Source organism: Brienomyrus brachyistius, chromosome 14, assembly GCF_023856365.1.
Source record: "Brienomyrus brachyistius isolate T26 chromosome 14, BBRACH_0.4, whole genome shotgun sequence".
NCBI lineage: Eukaryota > Metazoa > Chordata > Actinopteri > Osteoglossiformes > Mormyridae > Brienomyrus > Brienomyrus brachyistius.
The window spans coordinates 21,477,314-21,495,597 of NC_064546.1; the positions used below are offsets into that span (position 1 = coordinate 21,477,314).

At 51.7% G+C, this 18,284-nt stretch overlaps 1 protein-coding gene across 3 annotated transcripts; it reads right to left on the bottom strand.

Moving 5' to 3' along the window:
* Nucleotides 1-359: 359 nt before the first annotated feature.
* cnksr1 (connector enhancer of kinase suppressor of Ras 1) lies at nucleotides 360-17,342 on the bottom strand. Of its 3 annotated transcripts, XM_048975716.1 has the most exons (21): nucleotides 17,100-17,341; nucleotides 15,021-15,178; nucleotides 14,524-14,726; nucleotides 13,879-13,963; nucleotides 8,423-8,464; nucleotides 8,181-8,300; nucleotides 7,556-7,615; nucleotides 6,558-6,626; nucleotides 6,136-6,261; nucleotides 5,827-5,888; nucleotides 5,430-5,548; nucleotides 5,079-5,188; nucleotides 4,937-4,970; nucleotides 4,673-4,848; nucleotides 4,181-4,254; nucleotides 3,943-4,014; nucleotides 3,575-3,648; nucleotides 3,260-3,333; nucleotides 2,276-2,378; nucleotides 1,979-2,160; nucleotides 360-1,809 (listed from the first exon to the last, which is right to left on the bottom strand). In XM_048975716.1, the coding sequence occupies exons 1-21, from the start codon at nucleotides 17,149-17,151 to the stop codon at nucleotides 1,480-1,482; spliced, it is 2,325 nt and encodes a 774-aa protein (XP_048831673.1). In that variant the 5' UTR covers nucleotides 17,152-17,341; the 3' UTR covers nucleotides 360-1,479. The 3 variants fall into 3 exon arrangements, with proteins under 3 accessions (XP_048831673.1, XP_048831675.1, XP_048831674.1); XM_048975718.1 differs by lacking the exon at nucleotides 8,181-8,300 and having other exon boundaries at nucleotides 17,100-17,342; XM_048975717.1 differs by lacking the exon at nucleotides 7,556-7,615 and having other exon boundaries at nucleotides 17,100-17,342.
* Between the last annotated feature and the right edge of the window lie 942 nt (nucleotides 17,343-18,284).

Genomic DNA, 18,284 nt, shown 5'->3' on the forward strand with positions numbered 1-18,284 from the left:
ATGAATGAGAAAAACGTTTTGAATCCCACTAGCTAAAATTGAATTTCCGATATCAAGAATTTGCATTCTAGCTAGTTAGAACAGAATACGTGATACCGTCTAGACATGACTTTAAGCTAAAAATATTTTCCATGCTCTTATACTGAAATTAGTTATTTTTCTGGAATCAAATCCAACATGCTAAATCATTTTAAACGACATCAGAGTGTGTGATTTTGCCAGGAAATTCAGACTTATTGTACAGAAAACAATAACTAATGCTGCAGTTCACGTTACATGATTGAGCCCCGATTTTCCGCTTGCTAAAAGTTTTTGGTAATCGCAAACAGCGGGTAAAATAAATATTTAACACGTCACCATTTTTCTCAGTAAATATATTTGTAAAGGTGCTTCTGACATGAAATTTTCACCAGATGTCGGTAACAATCCATGCAACCCACAAATGCAAAGAAATCAAACCTTAGATGTCCATAAATTAAGTTATGGTATATTTTGGAAGCATGATTTAGCCTCTTTTTCAGGTATGGTCATAGGTGCCATTAGGGTTGCCACCTGTCCTTTATAATACAGCATCACCCCGTATAATATGGGATGCAGCAGTTCTTCCAATATGGGACAATCCCATATTGTAAGGGACGGATGGCAACCCAATGTACAATCACAGCACGTGAGCGGAACTGCAGCACAGACAGGCTGCTGAAACGCTCCAACTCCACAGACATCTTGGTGACACTGATACCAACGTCCCAGCACGAGGAGCGCAGGGCCTCCTCCCTCCAGCACGAGGAGCGCAGGGCCTCCTCCCTCCAGCACGAGGAGCGCAGGGCCTCCTCCCTCCAGCACGAGGAGCACAGGGCCTCCTCCCTCCAGCATGAGAAGCGCAAGGCCTACTCCTGCACAAATCCAGGACCTCCTACCTTCAGCATGAGTGCAGGGCCTCTTCCAGCATCCCTAGCCCCATTACCTCAGCCTCTTCTCCATTTGTCACGTGACTGCAAAATGAATCTTTTGTCCCTGCCTTTCAAATTCAGGTAGGAATGGCAATGACCCAACAGATGATTAAAAAAATTTAAGAAAAACAACAGGACAAGCTGTAACCGATCAGTATTTACACGTGACATCCGCAAATCCTAATGAGGTAATTTTCATACATTAGAAGTTTTTTTTGTCCAAGTATAAAATCAGTATTCACACGTTTATATACACAATAATATTATTAATATTCAGTTTATGTAAAAATATTTTACTCTAGACAAAACCTGCAACCCAGCACATGACCAGATTTCTTTGTGGGCAGATGAATATTAAGTGAATTTAATTTTATGATAGTGTGCGCCCCCCGGAGGCAGGCAAACGTCACATCTAAAGCGGGACACTCAGTCACTTGTTCAGTTCTTTGTCGGCACACCCGGCTGCACGCCACCTTGGCCACCCCTAGGGGGAGCTGCATACGCATCGCCATGCACAACTGCATGTGGCTCAGATGTAGAAGGACTCGGAGGACCCTGAAGGCCCCTCCGGCCCCCCCTCCGGTCCCGAGGCAGGGCTCCCGCTGTCCTCCGTATCCACCAACTGCTCTCCGTAGCTCAGCCTGACCCCGGAAACCTGCTGCTCTGTGGCACTGCTTTCCTGACTGCCCTCGGGGCTCTGAGCTTGTGCCTGGGCCTGCCCTTGGCTCCTGTCCACGGCCAGCCTCTCAATCTCCTGGAAAAGGTCCTCGTGACATTCCTTCCACTGGCGGAACTTGTCAGCGGTCAGGTTGCTGTCCTCCAGGACAAAGTTAATCACCTGAAGTTCCGCCTCCTTTGCCTGGAAGACCAGCAGTGGGGGTCAATGAGGCATTGACACTACCATCCACTGACACCAGTCAATTAAGCTCTGATCCTACAGACACTGCTAAATTAAGGAGCTGTACAGCCCGGCGACGCCCCCAGGATGCGATGCCCCCCGCCAGTACAGAGGTTGGAAGTGGCCTTGCCTTGAGCGTGCTCTGAAGGGCCCGCAGGGCATGCGCCTTCTCGTTGATGACGGGGTTCTTGTTGCGGCGAATGAAGGACCTCCGGAAGTGGTCGTGAGTCAGTGGCTGCGTCTGACCGGTGATAGAGACCCCACCCTCCTTCAGCTGGTGGAACAGCATGCCCATCTCATCCTCGGTCGGCCCTGCGACCGCAGGAACATGCGACAGCAAAGAGGCATGAGGTAAGACTGGCACTTTGACCTGAGGCAGTACAACCTGCTGCCTCCCTTGGGGGAGAGGCACTTAAGCGACTCCTACCGGAAGCTTTGCTGCGCCCAGTGCTGGGAGAAAATACTGGGCTCTGCCCCGACTCCTTCATCTTCCTCCCTTTCGACTTGGGCAGGGTGTGACTCTCGGGTTTCTATGGCAGAAAAGCGAACATCTCTCATCAAGCTCCACGGTTTAGACCCAGATCTCTATTTCATGGTGTTCTATGGAACAGACCCAGGTCGCTGTACCTTACAGTGCTCCACAGTATAGACACGTCCCCCTCTACCTTACAGTGCTCCACAGTATAGACACGTCCCCCTCTACCTTACAGTGCTCCACAGTATAGACACGTCCCCCTCTACCTTACAGTGCTCCGCAGTACAGACACGTCCCCCTCTACCTTACAGTGCCCCGCAGTATAGATACACCCCCCGTACCTTACAGTGCTCCGCAGTACAGTCATGCCCCCCCTTACCTTACAGTGCTCCACAGTATAGACACGTCCCCCTCTACCTTACAGTGCTCCACAGTATAGACACGTCCCCCTCTACCTTACAGTGCTCCGCAGTATAGACACGTCCCCCTCTACCTTACAGTGCTCCGCAGTACAGACACGTCCCCCTCTACCTTACAGTGCTCCGCAGTACAGACACGTCCCCCTCTACCTTACAGTGCTCCGCAGTACAGACATGTCCCCCTCTACCTTACAGTGCTCCACAGTACAGACACGTCCCCTCTACCTTACAGTGCTCCGCAGTACAGACACGTCCCCCTCTACCTTACAGTGCCCCGCAGTATAGATACACCCCCCCGTACCTTACAGTGCTCCGCAGTACAGTCATGCCCCCCCGTACCTTACAGTGCCCCGCAGTATAGACCCGCCCCCCCGTACCTTACAGTGCTCCGCAGTACAGTCACGTGCCCCCATACCTTACAGTGCCCCACAGTATAGACACGCCCCCCCCACCTTACAGTGCTCTGCAGTACAGACACACACCCCTGTGTTTTATAGAGCTTTATCATAACACTCACCGCGTTTCCCCTGCTCCTTTGGCTTCGTGGGGAGGAGGAACCCTCATCTTCAGGTTCAGTTTCACTGTAGCACTCTGTCCAGCAGGGGGCAGCAGAACAGGGTGAGTCAGCTTTGCTCTTCTCATGGTGCACATTCTACCTCTTATGCACACAGCAAACAGTCAAGCACCACCCCAAAAAATGCTTCCAGACCTGAGATGTATTTAAGAATATACAAATACACATCGTGCCATGGGGATATGGTAAATGTGAGCCAAAAAGCTAGTTAAAATCAGAGCAGCCTGGCTTCGCTAAGAAAGCACCAAGCACCCGTACCGTTCTCACTGTCGGGGGGGTCCTTGTGAAGCTTCTTATACTTCTGAATCGCTGTTATTAAGCAGTTAATCCACCTGTAGGAGAGAGAAACCCATCAGGGACAGAAAGATGCTGCTGTGTCTTTAATGGGCGGAGCCATTCTATAATGGGCGAAGCCAATCTGTCAATAAGCCCACGCTCTCTTAAACGGGGGGCTGTGAGACCCCTACACCCCCCCAACTCTCCTCTCACAAAAGGGCACTGGTCTACACCCTCCTTAATCCCAGAAAATACCCCATCCAGCGGAGAAATGCTGTATGGAACATCAGGGGAAAAAACGTCCTGTCCGCTGGGGGGGGGTGTGTGGCTTCATGGGGAGGGACACTCACTTGCTCATGTCATTGACGTTGTCTGCAGCAATGAAGAACGTCTGGAAGCGCTGGTGCCGCACTTTAAAGACACTGGGAAGAGAGGGAGGGCAAGCAGTGAGACTGGGGCGGGGGGCAGAGATGAGGGGATAAAGCCTATCGGAGCCTCTTTAGATTAGCTACAGTGTTCTAACCAGCAACATCCTCTGAGGGGCATCATCACCGAGCAGAGTGCCAGGGCCCAGGGGGTCACACTTACTACTTCCTCTTGTGCTCGCCTGCGCTCTCGATACTGTAGCTGGGGATCTTCACCAGGCCCTCTGCCTTCTCCTCCTGAAAGACAGGCATCCCTGTCACCCTGTCCCCATGACACCATGTCTCTGCATCACTCCATCACCCCGTATCACTCCATCCCCATGACACCATGTCTCTGCATCACTCCATCACCCCGCATCACTCCATCACCGTGTCACCCTGTCCCCATGACACCATGTCTCCTCATCACTCCATCACCCGCATCACTCCATCCCCATGACACCATGTCTCCTCATCACTCCATCACCCGCATCACTCCATCCCCATGACACCATGTCTCTGCATCACTCCATCACCCCGCATCACTCCATCACCGTGTCACCCTGTCCCCATGACACCATGTCATACTACCTTCATGACACTGTGTCCCTATGACACTCAGTAGTCCCCAGGGTCACCCCGTCCCCTGACAACAGCACTTCCTCCTCGCGCTCACCTGCTGGCTGGTGTACCAGTACAATGTGGGACCCTTCAGCACAAACCAGAAGCGCTGCCACTTGGAGGTGAGGAAGACTCCGCTCTCTTTCTTCTTCTTCCAGAGCCAGCCATCGCAGTCGGCCCGGCCCAGCTCACGGCAGGACACGCGGCGGCGGCTCATGGCCGTGCGTGTGCCTGTTGGCAGAGGATGGTCACACAGGGATAGCCTTCCCAGGGTTCACTGCAGCGCCCCCCTCAGGCCTGCCCAGACAGCCACACCTACCTTTCATGCTGGACTTCTTGGCTTGGCTTTCATCCTAAAACATGCATTACAGACCGTCACCATCCTCACCCCAGTTAAGTCCAAGTCTGTCATTATTACTGCTCCATCTTTGTCATACCCACCCCCCCCCAAGATTCCTGACCTTCTCTCTGGTCATCTCTGGGCAGGAGCTCACGCTTCCCCGGCCAGTTCTGGTTGAGGCTTCTAGCAGGTCGCCTCCTTCGGCAGTGCTGTCCTCGTCCCTGTCCCGGGCTGTAAGGGAATCAGTCCCACAGGTGGCAGCTTGTCATTTATGCGGGGGGGGGGCTTGTGACATTTTTGCGTGGCCATTGGCCAATGACATCCACAAGCAGTTCTGCTGTCCTATCAAACTCGTTGTACAGGAACGAACACACCCACAGAATCATAAAGCCACACCTACAATCTCACCTTCACTCTATTATAGGAAACTGTACACAAGAGCAGTGAGCCCCCCCCCCCCCCCAAACCACACCTGTATTGCAGGTGAGCTCTGGGAGGTCAGGCGAGTTCCCCGGCTGTGGGCTGTCAAACGCCAGTTCCGACTCCTCCTGGCCCATGGATCCTGTGGCCTCCGTGGTTTGGACCGCGGTCCTGCGAGCAGCCGTACATGGTGGGAAGTGAAGCTGCACTCCCATACAAGCACAGTGAAAATGCAGCACATTCCTAACACATTCCACAGAAATACTGCCAGCACATCTCCCAGTGACCTCTCTGGTGTTGATGGAGTGCAGTCCTCCCGGGCCCGGAAAGCACCGGGGGACGCCTCATGGGTGCTGGCAATGACCCATTTAGGGGCGCCATCTGGCAGGACGGGCCAGTCGATCTGGCTCTGTTCATGAGACGAGAACAAACAAGTAAGTGGTACTGACCTGAAGGACAGGGAGCGCACGGAGGCCGTGACCCGGCCCAGCAGAGAGGGGTTCTCCTCGTCCTGCAGACAGGCAGCGCACACTGATTCACACTGCTCGCTCTGCACACGCTCTCCACAAACAGGAAGCCGGGTTGCACCGGCAGGGCATGGGGACGTGTCCCTCAGGACGGGAAGCCACCCCAAGCGTGCAGACTGTGCTTCTCAGGCATGGCAACGGTTTACACAGAGCAGGAAGTCACCATGGGAACAACCGTGAATCCCAGTCGTCAGGGCACTAAGGGGAGAACCCCCTCCCTCCACCACTTACCTCGATGGGGGCTGGACCAGCGGCCCTCTCCTGCCTCTTGGACACCGGAACTTTCTTCAGGACCAGGGTAACTCCACTGGGCTTCTCCTGCAGCTTCCGCACCAGGTTGCCACGGCTCCAGCCCACCTGAAGATACCACCAGAGAGAATTCTGGGAAATATATCTGGCCTGCCATCGATCAGTCAGGGACAAGCCCAGGATGAAGTGGCATGTGTCGATATAAAGCATGACACAGAGGCCTAGTCAGAGACATTATCTTCACCATCCTCATCATCACCAGCACAATCATCATCTTCACTATCTTTACCATACTCATCACCACCTTCATCATCCTCACCAGCACCACCCTCCTCCTGCCCACATTTCTATGCCCTCAGAGGCCTGAGAAACTCCACAGCTACAGGGCAGCTGGGACCACTCACCACTATCTGATTGTTGACCTGGATCACCTCGTCCCCGACTAGGATCCCCTCGCAGAACTCAGCAGGCGACTGGGGGGGGGGGGGCACAGACACGTGTTAGCAGGAAAACCAATCCCCACAAAGGACAATCCGCTAAGTCGGCATACACACTATCCTATGTATATTTCCAATGCAGAGTATAAATTCTTACAAAACACATACGGTTGTTACTTTGTAAATACGCGTCTACAAAAGTGTGAATGTCATAGTTATTGTGCTTTAACCCTCAGCGAGTCCTCCAACAGAAAGGACCCGCGCATGCTGTGTGCGGACTTTAGCTGCGCGGCACATAGATATTTTTCTGTGGGAGGACTTTGTTGTGGTAAGAATTTATACTCTGCATCGGAAACATACATAGTTTAATTGCTGTTATCCTTGCAAACTGGTGGTTTTTGTCCTCTTTGCTAAACAAGTGCAGGGGGTCCTACTCCAAACAGAGAACCCACGCAGCGGAAGCCGTGAGCAAGGCCTCCCCCGTGTAAAGAATAACAGAAAAAAGAGAGAGGCAGCAGCTTTCTAAGTGGGGGAGCAGGATTAAGGCGTCACCTCGAGCAGCAAACTCTAAAGTACATGGAAACAGAAAACGTACCTGCTGGGTGGCACTCAAATGCATCAGAGCTCGTTTTATACAATGATCAGTGGCAACATTAAACAAGAACTCAGCTAACATTCTAGAATGTGGAAATCAGAGCAGTCAGTTACACTGTATGAGCATAATTAAGTACAGCATAACATTTTAGAATATGGAGTTAAATCATGGAATGTTATTAAAAAATTCTGGCACATGCAATTAGACGCTCAGTTAGTCCTCGACCATGCGATCATCACCACCATCATCATCATCATCATAGTCTGAACTAAACCACATGACGACAGATGAGATGGGTTAGATGAGATGGGTTAACAAACACAATAAAGGTACATTTAGGAGGAGTATGTGTCATTAGAGAGTGTCTGACCTCAGAGGTCGTGCCCGTGATGTAGTGCCCCCCCGAGCTTGTGGTGGTGATTTCGATTCCCTGGGGAAGCAAAAAAGGAGCTTCACTGCCTTCTGTTAGCATCCTGCCAACGATAATTCTCTAAAAAAGATTATCATGCACCGTATTCATAATTAATATTGTTTGCATTTCATTTTAAAAGGTGATTGCATCCATCCATCCATTTACCTCTGCAGGGGATAGAAAGAAAACAGACAGAACAGAGACAGATAAGTGAGGGGGCGAGTGTTTCTGGTGCACAGGGGCCCGTCCCGCCGCCACCCGGGGCCCTCCCCATGCATGCCGACATACCAGCCAATGGGAACACCATGGGAAGCATGTTGCTGCTATGGCGATATACAGGTCAACAATAGGAATAACATGGTAAACGCATTTCACTGGCAGAGGAGTGTATGGAAGATTAACATTCAGATGATATTAGTGATGTGTGGGACTCTAACCAGCAGGGGGCACTGCAGAGCTAGGCCACCAAATGTGTCCCCCTAGCTAAAAAGCATGACCCCAGAGAGCAGCGAGAGGAAGGCTGAAAGGCTCAAGACAGGGTACAGAAAAGGCAGAGACAGAGAGGGGGGCACGGGGGCAATACCAGCTGGTCGCCAGGGGAAACAGGCACCAGTTGTACACTCTCAAGGTGGACAGTGTGGCTGAGTAGGTCCTCGGGGCAGCTGCTCAGGATGTTATCACAAATGTCCACTAGATGGCGACACTGCGGCATGGACAGGGGTGAGAGAGGCGGGGTGAGAGTGTGCGGCCGTGTGTCTGTCAGAGTGCAGCAGGCACCCGGCAGCATCGTCACTATCTGTATGATCACGGCCAGCTGATACTCACGACGGAGATGATGTCCTTCTCCCGTTCATACACTGTGACTTCCTGCGAAGGACAAGAGAAGACATGAGCACATGTCCCACGTGCTCGGCGGGGCATGCTATGCAGAAAGGGGTGGGGCCTGCAGAGGGGCGGGGCCAGGGAGGAGATCAGTGCCATAGGTCACATGGCAGAGGGTGGTCATCAGGCTGAGACACAACAAATAACAGGTCAGCGTGGCCTGTGACCTGCAGCAGGTGACGTCCCTGTCCCCGTCCCTGTCCCCGTCCCTGTCCAGCCGCTCTCCGTGCTCCAGTGCTGTATCGCCAGTGATTTCCACAGGCAATACAGAAACGGTGCTGGTCATCCACTTTGTGACACCAAAATGTCAGGCCAAAGTGCCCCCCCACCCCCCATTTCACACTCCCCCTGCGGTGCCCACACACGCTGGTGACCTCCATCAGAAACCCCCCCAGAGCCCTGCAGACTGGCTCACGCGTAGCTGGGCATATGACCTGTGAGGACTGGCCAGGTAATGGGGGGGGGAGATGGGAGCGTGACCAGGGAACGCGTCATATCCCACAAGTGAAGTACCCCCCTCACCTTCAAGCAGCACCTGAGCTCCCCTGTGACCTCAGAAGCTTCCTGATTGGTAGGCAGAGGACCAAAGACGACCTGTGACCTATGAGGTAATGGGGCAGAAGCGCGGACCCAAGCCCCGCCCTACCCAACGGCAGGCTGACACAGCACTTCTCTCCCGTTACACACAGACAGCTGGGTGGCAGCAGGGACACCTAGGTCTTGAACCTGTGACCCGCTGGGCCACCACACACTCCATCACCATCATCACCTCAACATAACCCTCGTCAATCTGCTCAGCAGACTCCGCCAAACTAAGGCAGGACAGCAGGCCGTTTCCAGGCTGACCTCAGGGAGCAGAAACAGGCAGTGGGTTCAGAGCGTCACCTGAGACGCAGGCATTCGGGGGTGGAGCCCACGCCTAGGGATGTCTGACAGCTGCAGAAACTGGAGACACCCCCAGAGGACGTACCACTTCACCCCCCAACACAGAGAGACGTGACCAAATTAAACAGCAAAGAAGGATGTGTGACTGGGGGCCGGCACCTGTACCAGAAACCCAGGCGCCACAGGGGCGGCGCCAGTGTAGGGGGCTGGGCACCTCAAAGGTCAGCACCACGCACGTGGGTCTCCTTCCACCCTCTGGACCGCACCACATCCCCTTTTGGGGGTCACATCCTCTCTCTCCAGGGCAGCGGTAACCTTCACGCTGCACTGGGCCACAGAGGAGCATCTGATGTGAGGTGAGGTGGGGGGAGAAGGAGCAGCTTGAGGAGATACCATGGAACTGGCCTGCACCTCCCTGAACACTCCCTGCGGTCCCACGGCAGCCTCTAATCCCTAGTGCGTCTTTACCGGGTTACACTGCCTCTGATAATCCCGACCAAAGAAGTAATGATAACCGGCTTTGGTTACTTCTCACTCGCTCATTCTCCACTGCTGTTAAATATAAGAACTCAGCACCGCCCTGCAAGGAATTTAGGTCACACCGCCCCCCCCGTCTGGCCTCACTATTACCATTTAAGCGGCCTCCTGCCGAGTGACAGCAGATCTGCGCATGAAAGCACATGGTGTTTTTCACACTGGAGGGCAGGTCACCTGCTCTCAGAGGCAAACCCCACCCCCCTCAATAGCCACACCCCCAGGTTAAATGCTCTGTCCCCCCCACACCTCGCCGGATGCCGCTGAGTGTGTGAGGGAAGGGGCGCAGAAAGGGAGAAACAGGAACCGGGCAGACAATGGGCTTCGCTAAGGGCTCCGTGCGGCAGGCAGAAGCAGGACAGCAGGTGCCCAGACTCCACCGCAGCCACGCACCCTGCATGCATCTGGGAGCCAAAGCTGCGCTTCATGCCCCTTCAGCCTTCCGCATGCTTTGTCAGGCTGAGCAGCTCACACGGGCCGTGAGACGTCCGAGCGCACAGGAACACACATACAGACAAACACACATACAGACACAGACTCACAGAGACGTGGAGATTGGCAAAATTTGACCACCCCCACTTCACGGGCACTGTACCTGTGCGCGGAGTCCCGAGCAGTGGCGGGCGTGTGCGGTAGTCGGCTGGAGCCCGTTGGAGTGAGCATGCCAGGTCACGATTCAGCTGGGCTAGCTGCAGCTTCACACACATCCACAGCACAGCGTGGCAGCCGGGCACAAGTGTCACGCTGTCTCTCTCTCTCTCTCTCCCTCTCTCGCTCCCTCCCAACCCTCCCCTCCTTCCCAGTCTTGCTCGCCTTGCCTTGTCTCCCGTGCACTCTCAGGATGAAGGCACACACGCACCCAACACACTCAGGCACTGAAAGCACCTTCCTCTTTGCTCCGAGATCCGCCTCGGTCGGCTGCAGACCCAGAGAGGAACTGAACCGTCGGCACTGGAGGAGGGAGGGAGGGAACATTCACTGTGGCCACAGCATGTAACTCAACTCGAAACAGGAGAGCGGACTGCAGCGAATAGCAACAAACACACAGCATCAGATTCTGGCCTTCGGTCCTGAGTGCCAAGCTTAACTCAGGGGGGGAGCCAGATCATAACTGGGATATACTGGGAGTAACACTGGGCCGATACTGAGTGCAGCTCCACAACGCTACAACAAGAGCATCAAGCCTACCAATGTCATTACAACCCCTCAATAAACAGCGTCCAATTACGACTGGGCGAGAGGGCAACATGTTCGATTTTTTCTTCATTTCACTATTATTACAGTATAACTGAGGTCATTGTTTCCTTAATTCAATGCTTTGTTTCCTTAAGATTCAGAAGACAAATAGGTGGCGAACAGAATGAACTGCAAACTGAAAACACCAATTTTAAGAAATAAATTCTATCAAAATAAACTTTTCTCTGATGTAACACCAGAAAATGCTGCTCGGTCCAAGAGGCGGGTTGGCATGGCGCATGAGCTGCTGCCCACAGTGTAATTTTACGGGATGGTCTCATATGGAAACAGTATGTGATGCCATTTGCTACCCAGCTTGACAAATTTCATCAGCGGGCACCTGGGAGTTATGGCGGTGAAACATTGATTGTTGGTGTCTGACAGTAAGCGCTTGCACTGTGCGCGTGATGCTGGGTGTTTCAAGTGGTACAATATAGTTCACTTTATTTCCTATTTCCATTTCGCTGGGCTCACTTCTTCCATGACGCATGTACAGGGGGTGGATAACAAAGCTGAAATATTATCCAGTCTTATATTGGAGGTTTCACACCTGCCTGTGCGCAGCCGGGTGGCCAATCTTCACCGACCCATAAGATTCGGTTAAGAGTAATAGGCAGGGATGGACATAACTGGTACGCAAGTAAGCATCAACCTTCACCAACAGTACGTGCAGCAATCGATTGTTTATAAAAGTGCAGATCCATACTTATTTTATGTATAAAACAATACTGTGCACTTTAACCTGCATACCACAAATGACGTAGAGTTACACACATACTGTACAGGCGAAACGCCGCATTGAGGCAGTAATTCATGCAAAAGGGGCCAAAGCCAAGCACTTGTTACATATGCATGATTATACTATTGGGATGACCGACATTTCTCTATTTAAAATCCTTTTTTTTATTGATTTCATGTAATATTCAAATTTTCTGAGCTTTCGAATCTGGGGTTTTAATAATATGTGAGCCTTAATCATCAAAATTAAATAAAGGCTTGAAATATCTCGCTTTGCATGTGGTGAATCCACATCATATATTAGTTTCACCTTTTAAGTTGAATTACTGAAATAACTGAACTTTTGGACGATATTCTAATTTTTCAAGTTTCACCTGTAAAATAAGGATGCATTTACATTGCTACCACAATCAATTCTTGCACGTATCATTTTTAAAGGTGAATGTGTACTTGCGTACCAGTTATGTCCATCCCTGGTAATAGCACAGCTGTGCTTAAAATACTGCGATCTAAACAACATAATGGGAGACATGTCAGAGTTCAAACAAGGACAGATTGTTGGTGTGTCTCTCGCTGGTGCATCTGTGACCAGGACAGCAAGTCTTTGTGGTGTACCAAGAGTGACAGTATCCAGGGTAATGTCAGCATACCACCACGAAGGACAGACCAACATCCGACAGGAGCAACTGTGGATGCAAGAGGAAGCCGTCTGAAGGGATGTCCAGGCACTATCCCACATTGTATCCAAAAAAACATCAAACCGTAGCTGCCCAACTCACTGCAGTATTAAATGTGCACCTCGACTCTCCAGATCGTACCACAGCTGTTCATCAGGAGCTCCACAAGGTCAATATTCATAAATCGGGCTGCTGTAGCCAAACCTTTGGTCCCCCGTGCTAATGCCAAGCGTCAGCAGGGTAAATCTAGGGCTGTGGACAATGTAAACATGTTTTGTTCTCTGATGAGTCCATCTTCATGGTCTTTCCCACATGCAGGAGAGTTACGGCGCAGAGAAGCCCCAAGGAGACTTACCACCCAGACTGCTGCGTACCCAGAGCGCAGCACAGGGGTGGATCGGTGATTGTTTGAGCTGCAATATCATGGCATTCGCTAGGCCCACTACCTGTTCTAGATGGGTACGTCACTGCCAAGGACTACCGAACCAGTCTGGGAGACCATAATCACTGAATGGTTCAAACACTGAAACCAGACGGTGATGCTATGTATCAGGATGCTAATGCACCAATACACACAGCAAGACTGCTGACAGAGTGCTTTGATGAACATGAAGGTGAAGTTGAACATCTCCCATGGCCTGCACAGTTTTACTGAGCCACTGTGGGGTGTTTTGGAGAAGCGAGTCAGGAAATGTTTTCCTCCAGCAGCATCACATAGTGACCAGGCCACTGTCCCAAGGTGAAGTGATGCTGTATCGGCCACCATACTAATAAGTTATTGTGGACTAATACCAGGTGTTTCAGTTTCAATGTCCAACCACTGTATATTATCAAGCCAGTGGCATGTGACGTGCTCTGCAGATTCAACCTTGCAGTGCGTTTATACATTATACATTATTAAGACTACACAGGTTTACGTGGAAATGCGTTCATTTCTGATTGTTTGAGACCACATATCAGCCTATGTTCCTTACTGACTGTTTATTGAAGTTTCTCATTTTCTTCTCATATAAATTTTACATAAGTAATGGCATCACAGCATCCAATCAAAACTATCAGCGAGGTCAGCACCATCATCACAGCATCCAATCAAAACTATCAGCGAGGTCAGCACCATCGTCAGAGCATCCAATCAAAACTAGCAGCGGGGTCAGCACCATCATCGCGGCACCCAGTCCAACAGTTCTGCCACAATGTAAATGAGGCAGCATTTGTTTTCAGATTAAGCTACTCTCCTGATCCATGTTACAGGACTGGAGAGTGGCACCCGGCCATCACGTCACCTCGGCTCATGGGGGCCCCCGGGTGGAATGCTGGGGATGCACTCACCTTCTGCACCATGCTGCCCAGCTCCTGGCACCGGCTCATGATGTTCCGGCTGTCGACACGGCTGCGGAGCTCAGCAAAGTGGTACCTGCGACATATGTCCAGTGTGAGCTGCTGGAGCCAATCGGCAAGCGGCGGGAGGCCAGTGGGAGGGGCAAAGTGCCACCAGAGTGGCAGAGTCAGATCAAAGCTGGGCGAACTACTGGTCATGCACTGCAGTTAAGAGACGAGGCCAGGATCCCTGAGGTTACGGTTATGTTTTCATATCAGCATGAAGCTTCTCAACGTCCCTCTCAACAGCCGCTGTCTGCCACTTGCAGGCTCTCGTCAGTCTTATGTTATGCGTTACATGTTTATTCCCAAAAAAAAAAACGATTATTACAGACAGCCATAAAAATAGTTAACATGCAGCATAATGGGGTAAAAATGATACAGGAAGTGGGACTGGGAGAGAGGCGCTTAGCGGCTGGAGCACTAAGGCAGGTAGGCAGGCCAGCTTCCTGTGAGATCAGGACAGGCCTAAGCCTGCGGTGGCAGCACTCTGCACTCCGACTCTGTGCTCGGGTCCTGCCCGATCCCCCTGCCTCTCCACAGGTAAAGAGGTGTCCTACCCCCACCCCCACAGACGGACGGAGAACCACTCCTTACCTGTTCAGAAGGGAGAAGAGGCCCTTGGCCGCCAAAATGACATCAAGGAGGGCCTGCAATATTGCAGTGGGCAGCTTGGTGGCACTGTGACCACTGTAGGACTTCACCTTCCATCGGCCCTGGATCCCCATCTGCAGCGAGTGCGCCACGGTGCGCAGTTTCTCTGTCAGGCTGCGCAGACTCTCCTCAGGCATGCTGTACGTCTGCGCAGAGAAGGGCACAAAGATAAGGGAAGGAGAGCGTTTGGAGGGTGAAGGGGGCTAGATCGCAGTGCACCTGGTTAGTCAGCCTTGGCAACATTATACATAAATAAATAAAGAAATAAGACCGTTACAGATGCAGAATAAAAGATGAATGTGAACGAGCGCCCCCTAGTGTCCCACATCCTACACTGTCATTACCCAGCCCAACCACAAACACACTGATCAGCAGAAAACTCCAACCTACAGCGACCCTCAGCTTCTCTCTCCCTGTCCCTCCACAGAGCCGAACCCTACCAGCGAGCACAATTTCTCCACGGCGTCCAGGATGAGCTCCTGGTGGCCAATCTTCTTCACGCCCAGCTGCTCCAACTCCCGGTAGGAAAGGGTCAGCAGCTCCTGACCTGACAGCTGCCACTCCTGGAAAGGATACTGCTGCAGCGAGGCCTCCAGGCCTATGGAGAGAGAAGAGCAGGATCGCCCCCTGGTGCATGACATACCACAGTGCAGGCCTCAACTGCTTCCAGGTTTCTGCTCAATATCTGCACCAATGTATGAAGCCTGTGAATTTAATGCAGGGGTCTCCTTGTCAGTCCCATTTTATGTACTTTGGAAACCGTTGAAACACAGCCCTGCTCTGCTGTATGTCTTCATTACCCCTCTACTGCAGTATTAACTCTAAAACCCAGTTTGAAAACTCTGTAATAACAGATGCATCCGGCCTGCGCTTTTCCTGGAACGTGTGACATGTGCTGGTCCTGGGGCCTCGCTGACCATGGCTGTAAAAGCTGTCAGATCTCAAACAGGGCCAAAGGGACAGATAATTAGTCAGAGCTAGGATTAGAATCAGAGTCAGGGTCAGAGTTAGGATTAGAATCAGAGTCAGGGACAGAGTTAGGATCAGAATCAGGGTTAGGATCAGAATCAGGTTCAGAGTTAGGATTAGAATCAGGGTCAGAGTTAGGATTAGAATCAGAGTCAGTTAGGATTAGAATCAGAGTCAGTTAGGATTAGAATCAGAGTCAGTTAGGATTAGAATCAGAGTTAGAATGCTTTATTTGCCAAGTACAAAAGGCACAAAGGAGTTTGTTTTGGTACAGATGGTGGCATAAAGTGTACAATTAAACATACAACAATAAATAGAGTAAAATGAAAACAGAGAAAGATAAAGATGTGCGAATAAACAAACATGTAGACATAAATAAAGGCAAGACAGCCAGGCATAGGGAGCAATCAGCTTTGGGGTGTGTGCTCCTCGCGGGCGATCATTTCGAGGGGGTGGGAGCTGTACACCGGGGTCTGCAGACTCATACAGCAGCACGACTGATGTCTCCACGCCAGGCAGCAGAATGTGGGAAACGCAGCCACAGAGAAAGCAAGAAAAACACTACTCCCCAGGACCGACCAGCCCCCCTCTGTTACTGATAAAGACATGACATCACTCAAGCGCCACACACTGACATTTCACATCAGTATGACCTGATTATTAGCAATTATATTAGAATAAACTTCAGAAATATTACAATATTTATCATAATATCTCAGCCAGAAGGCAGGCTGACACACTTACAGGAGCCAATCGGCAATGTGCGTAATCCCCCCCGTTAAACTGGAACGTTATACATGAACCTTGCATACGTTTGTTTTATTATAAGAGACGGAAGCTGAAAGTCTGTAAGGCATGTGGGTCAGTGAAGAGGATAGTAACCGGGGAGTGACGAAGGGCCGCCAGCGTGGTGGGGTATTTCACAGGGGGCGGGGGCGCCTTAATTATCGGAAGGGGAATTCATTTAATCCGGTATCCGAGCAACGAGCCGGACTTTTTCGGGAAGCTCCGTGTGTGTTTTTATAAAAACAAAACAGAAAAATAAGTCAAATGTGTGTGCTCGTTCTACTGAAACGCGTTAAATACACCGAAACTAAGTTCGTGCTTGCGGGGGCGGGTTAAAGCGGATACAGCAATCGGTATAGCTGCAGGTATAGGTTTCAGGTACAGCTACAGGTTTCAGGTACAGCTACCCCCCCGTAAGCCCCTTACCCCTAACCCGCAGAAAGCCCTTTAAACTTTAACCGTAATCCGAGCCCGCGTTACGTCTTTGAAATGTCCGCCCTGCTCCAGGCTCAAGCTTCTATTCGCCGCAGTTGCCGATCGGCCGCCGGCCCCCCGGCTTTCCTAATGCTGCCATCCGCCTGAGACTCGGCCGTTCCGGTATAGCACAGTCCCGGCAGGCAGCAGCGCGCTTCGTCCCGGAGCCTGACGCCGGACAGAGCGGCGCTTCCTCATTCCTGCCCTGCCCGAGTACGAGCGGCGCTCCGGCTTACGGGTCTGTCCGCTCAATAGTGTGTTGAAACCCCCAAAAGCCCGGGCTTTATTACCTTTTAGCCATTCGCAGACCCGGTCAGGGCTCCACGCTGTGACGGGCTCCATGCTCCCCGGAAAGTAGTAAAGCTCAAGCCTAGAGCGGAGGAAGGGCGAGGTGTTCCTGGTGATGGGGCACTCCCATCGGCAGGTAGGGGCCACACAGAGCCGCGTTACACCGGGCCAGAGGCGGGGGAGGGGAGGCTCCCGGACCCGCGCAGGGAAGAGGGCGAGTGCCCCGGGGTTAGAGCACTTAATGCGGCGCAGAGCAACTCCCGCCTTATTTATTTATACTTCATTTATTAACCCAGCTGACTTCCTCCGAACCCCGTGGGAATATTTCCTCCAGAGTGCCTTCACCAAGCAGGCGAGCTAAATACGAATGCATCCAAGAATAAAATATGATAATGAGCGCTTTTAAAATCACGCCACGCTGCTGCACCAGGGAGCATGGAGCAAGGCATATTCATAGCCCGCTTGGTCATGCTGATGGTGCATTTTGCCAGGAGTCATTTATTTCATTTTCAAACAGCCCATAGCGTAAGCGCCGCGGTCTTTATGGGACTGCATAGTCACCAAGGCTTGATTATCTAACATCATCCTCTTCTACTGTACAGACATCCACAAGAAAATATTTCATATAATTGCAGTGCCAGTGATGTAAGGCAGCTGGTAAATACCAGCTGCAAACTTCACCATCCAGCCTTGCCTCTACTCAGCAGCCAGGTCCAAACAGGCCCAGATCAGAAGGACCCCCCCCCCCTTTGAAGGCACCCAGGGTCCCAGGAATGAAAGCAAGATGAAAAGCTCCCTGCCGAGATCTGGCGCCCCCTGCTGCCCTCATCTTTAATGTCAAAGGGTGGGGAGTGTTGGACCATAGGCCAAAAATATTTAGATGGTGAGAAGGTGATAGAGATGTGTCTGAATACACACACCGTCTGGGCAAATAGACGGAGGAGGAAGAGACAGGTCCGCCCTGCATAGCCCGACCTGTGCCGTGCCTTTGAAGAGCTACAGACACCCTGCCTCAAAAAACCTCAGCTCAGCAGTCATGAAAAAAAATGTATTCATTGGGTTGTGAGAACATGAGGACAGGTGGTCCTGACATAGCGGAGGGAATCTTGGAAAGCTTGCGGTTACGTAATTATCTCTCTCAATGTCCTCGCTGGTGCATCGAAAGCTTCCAGACCGATGTGAATATG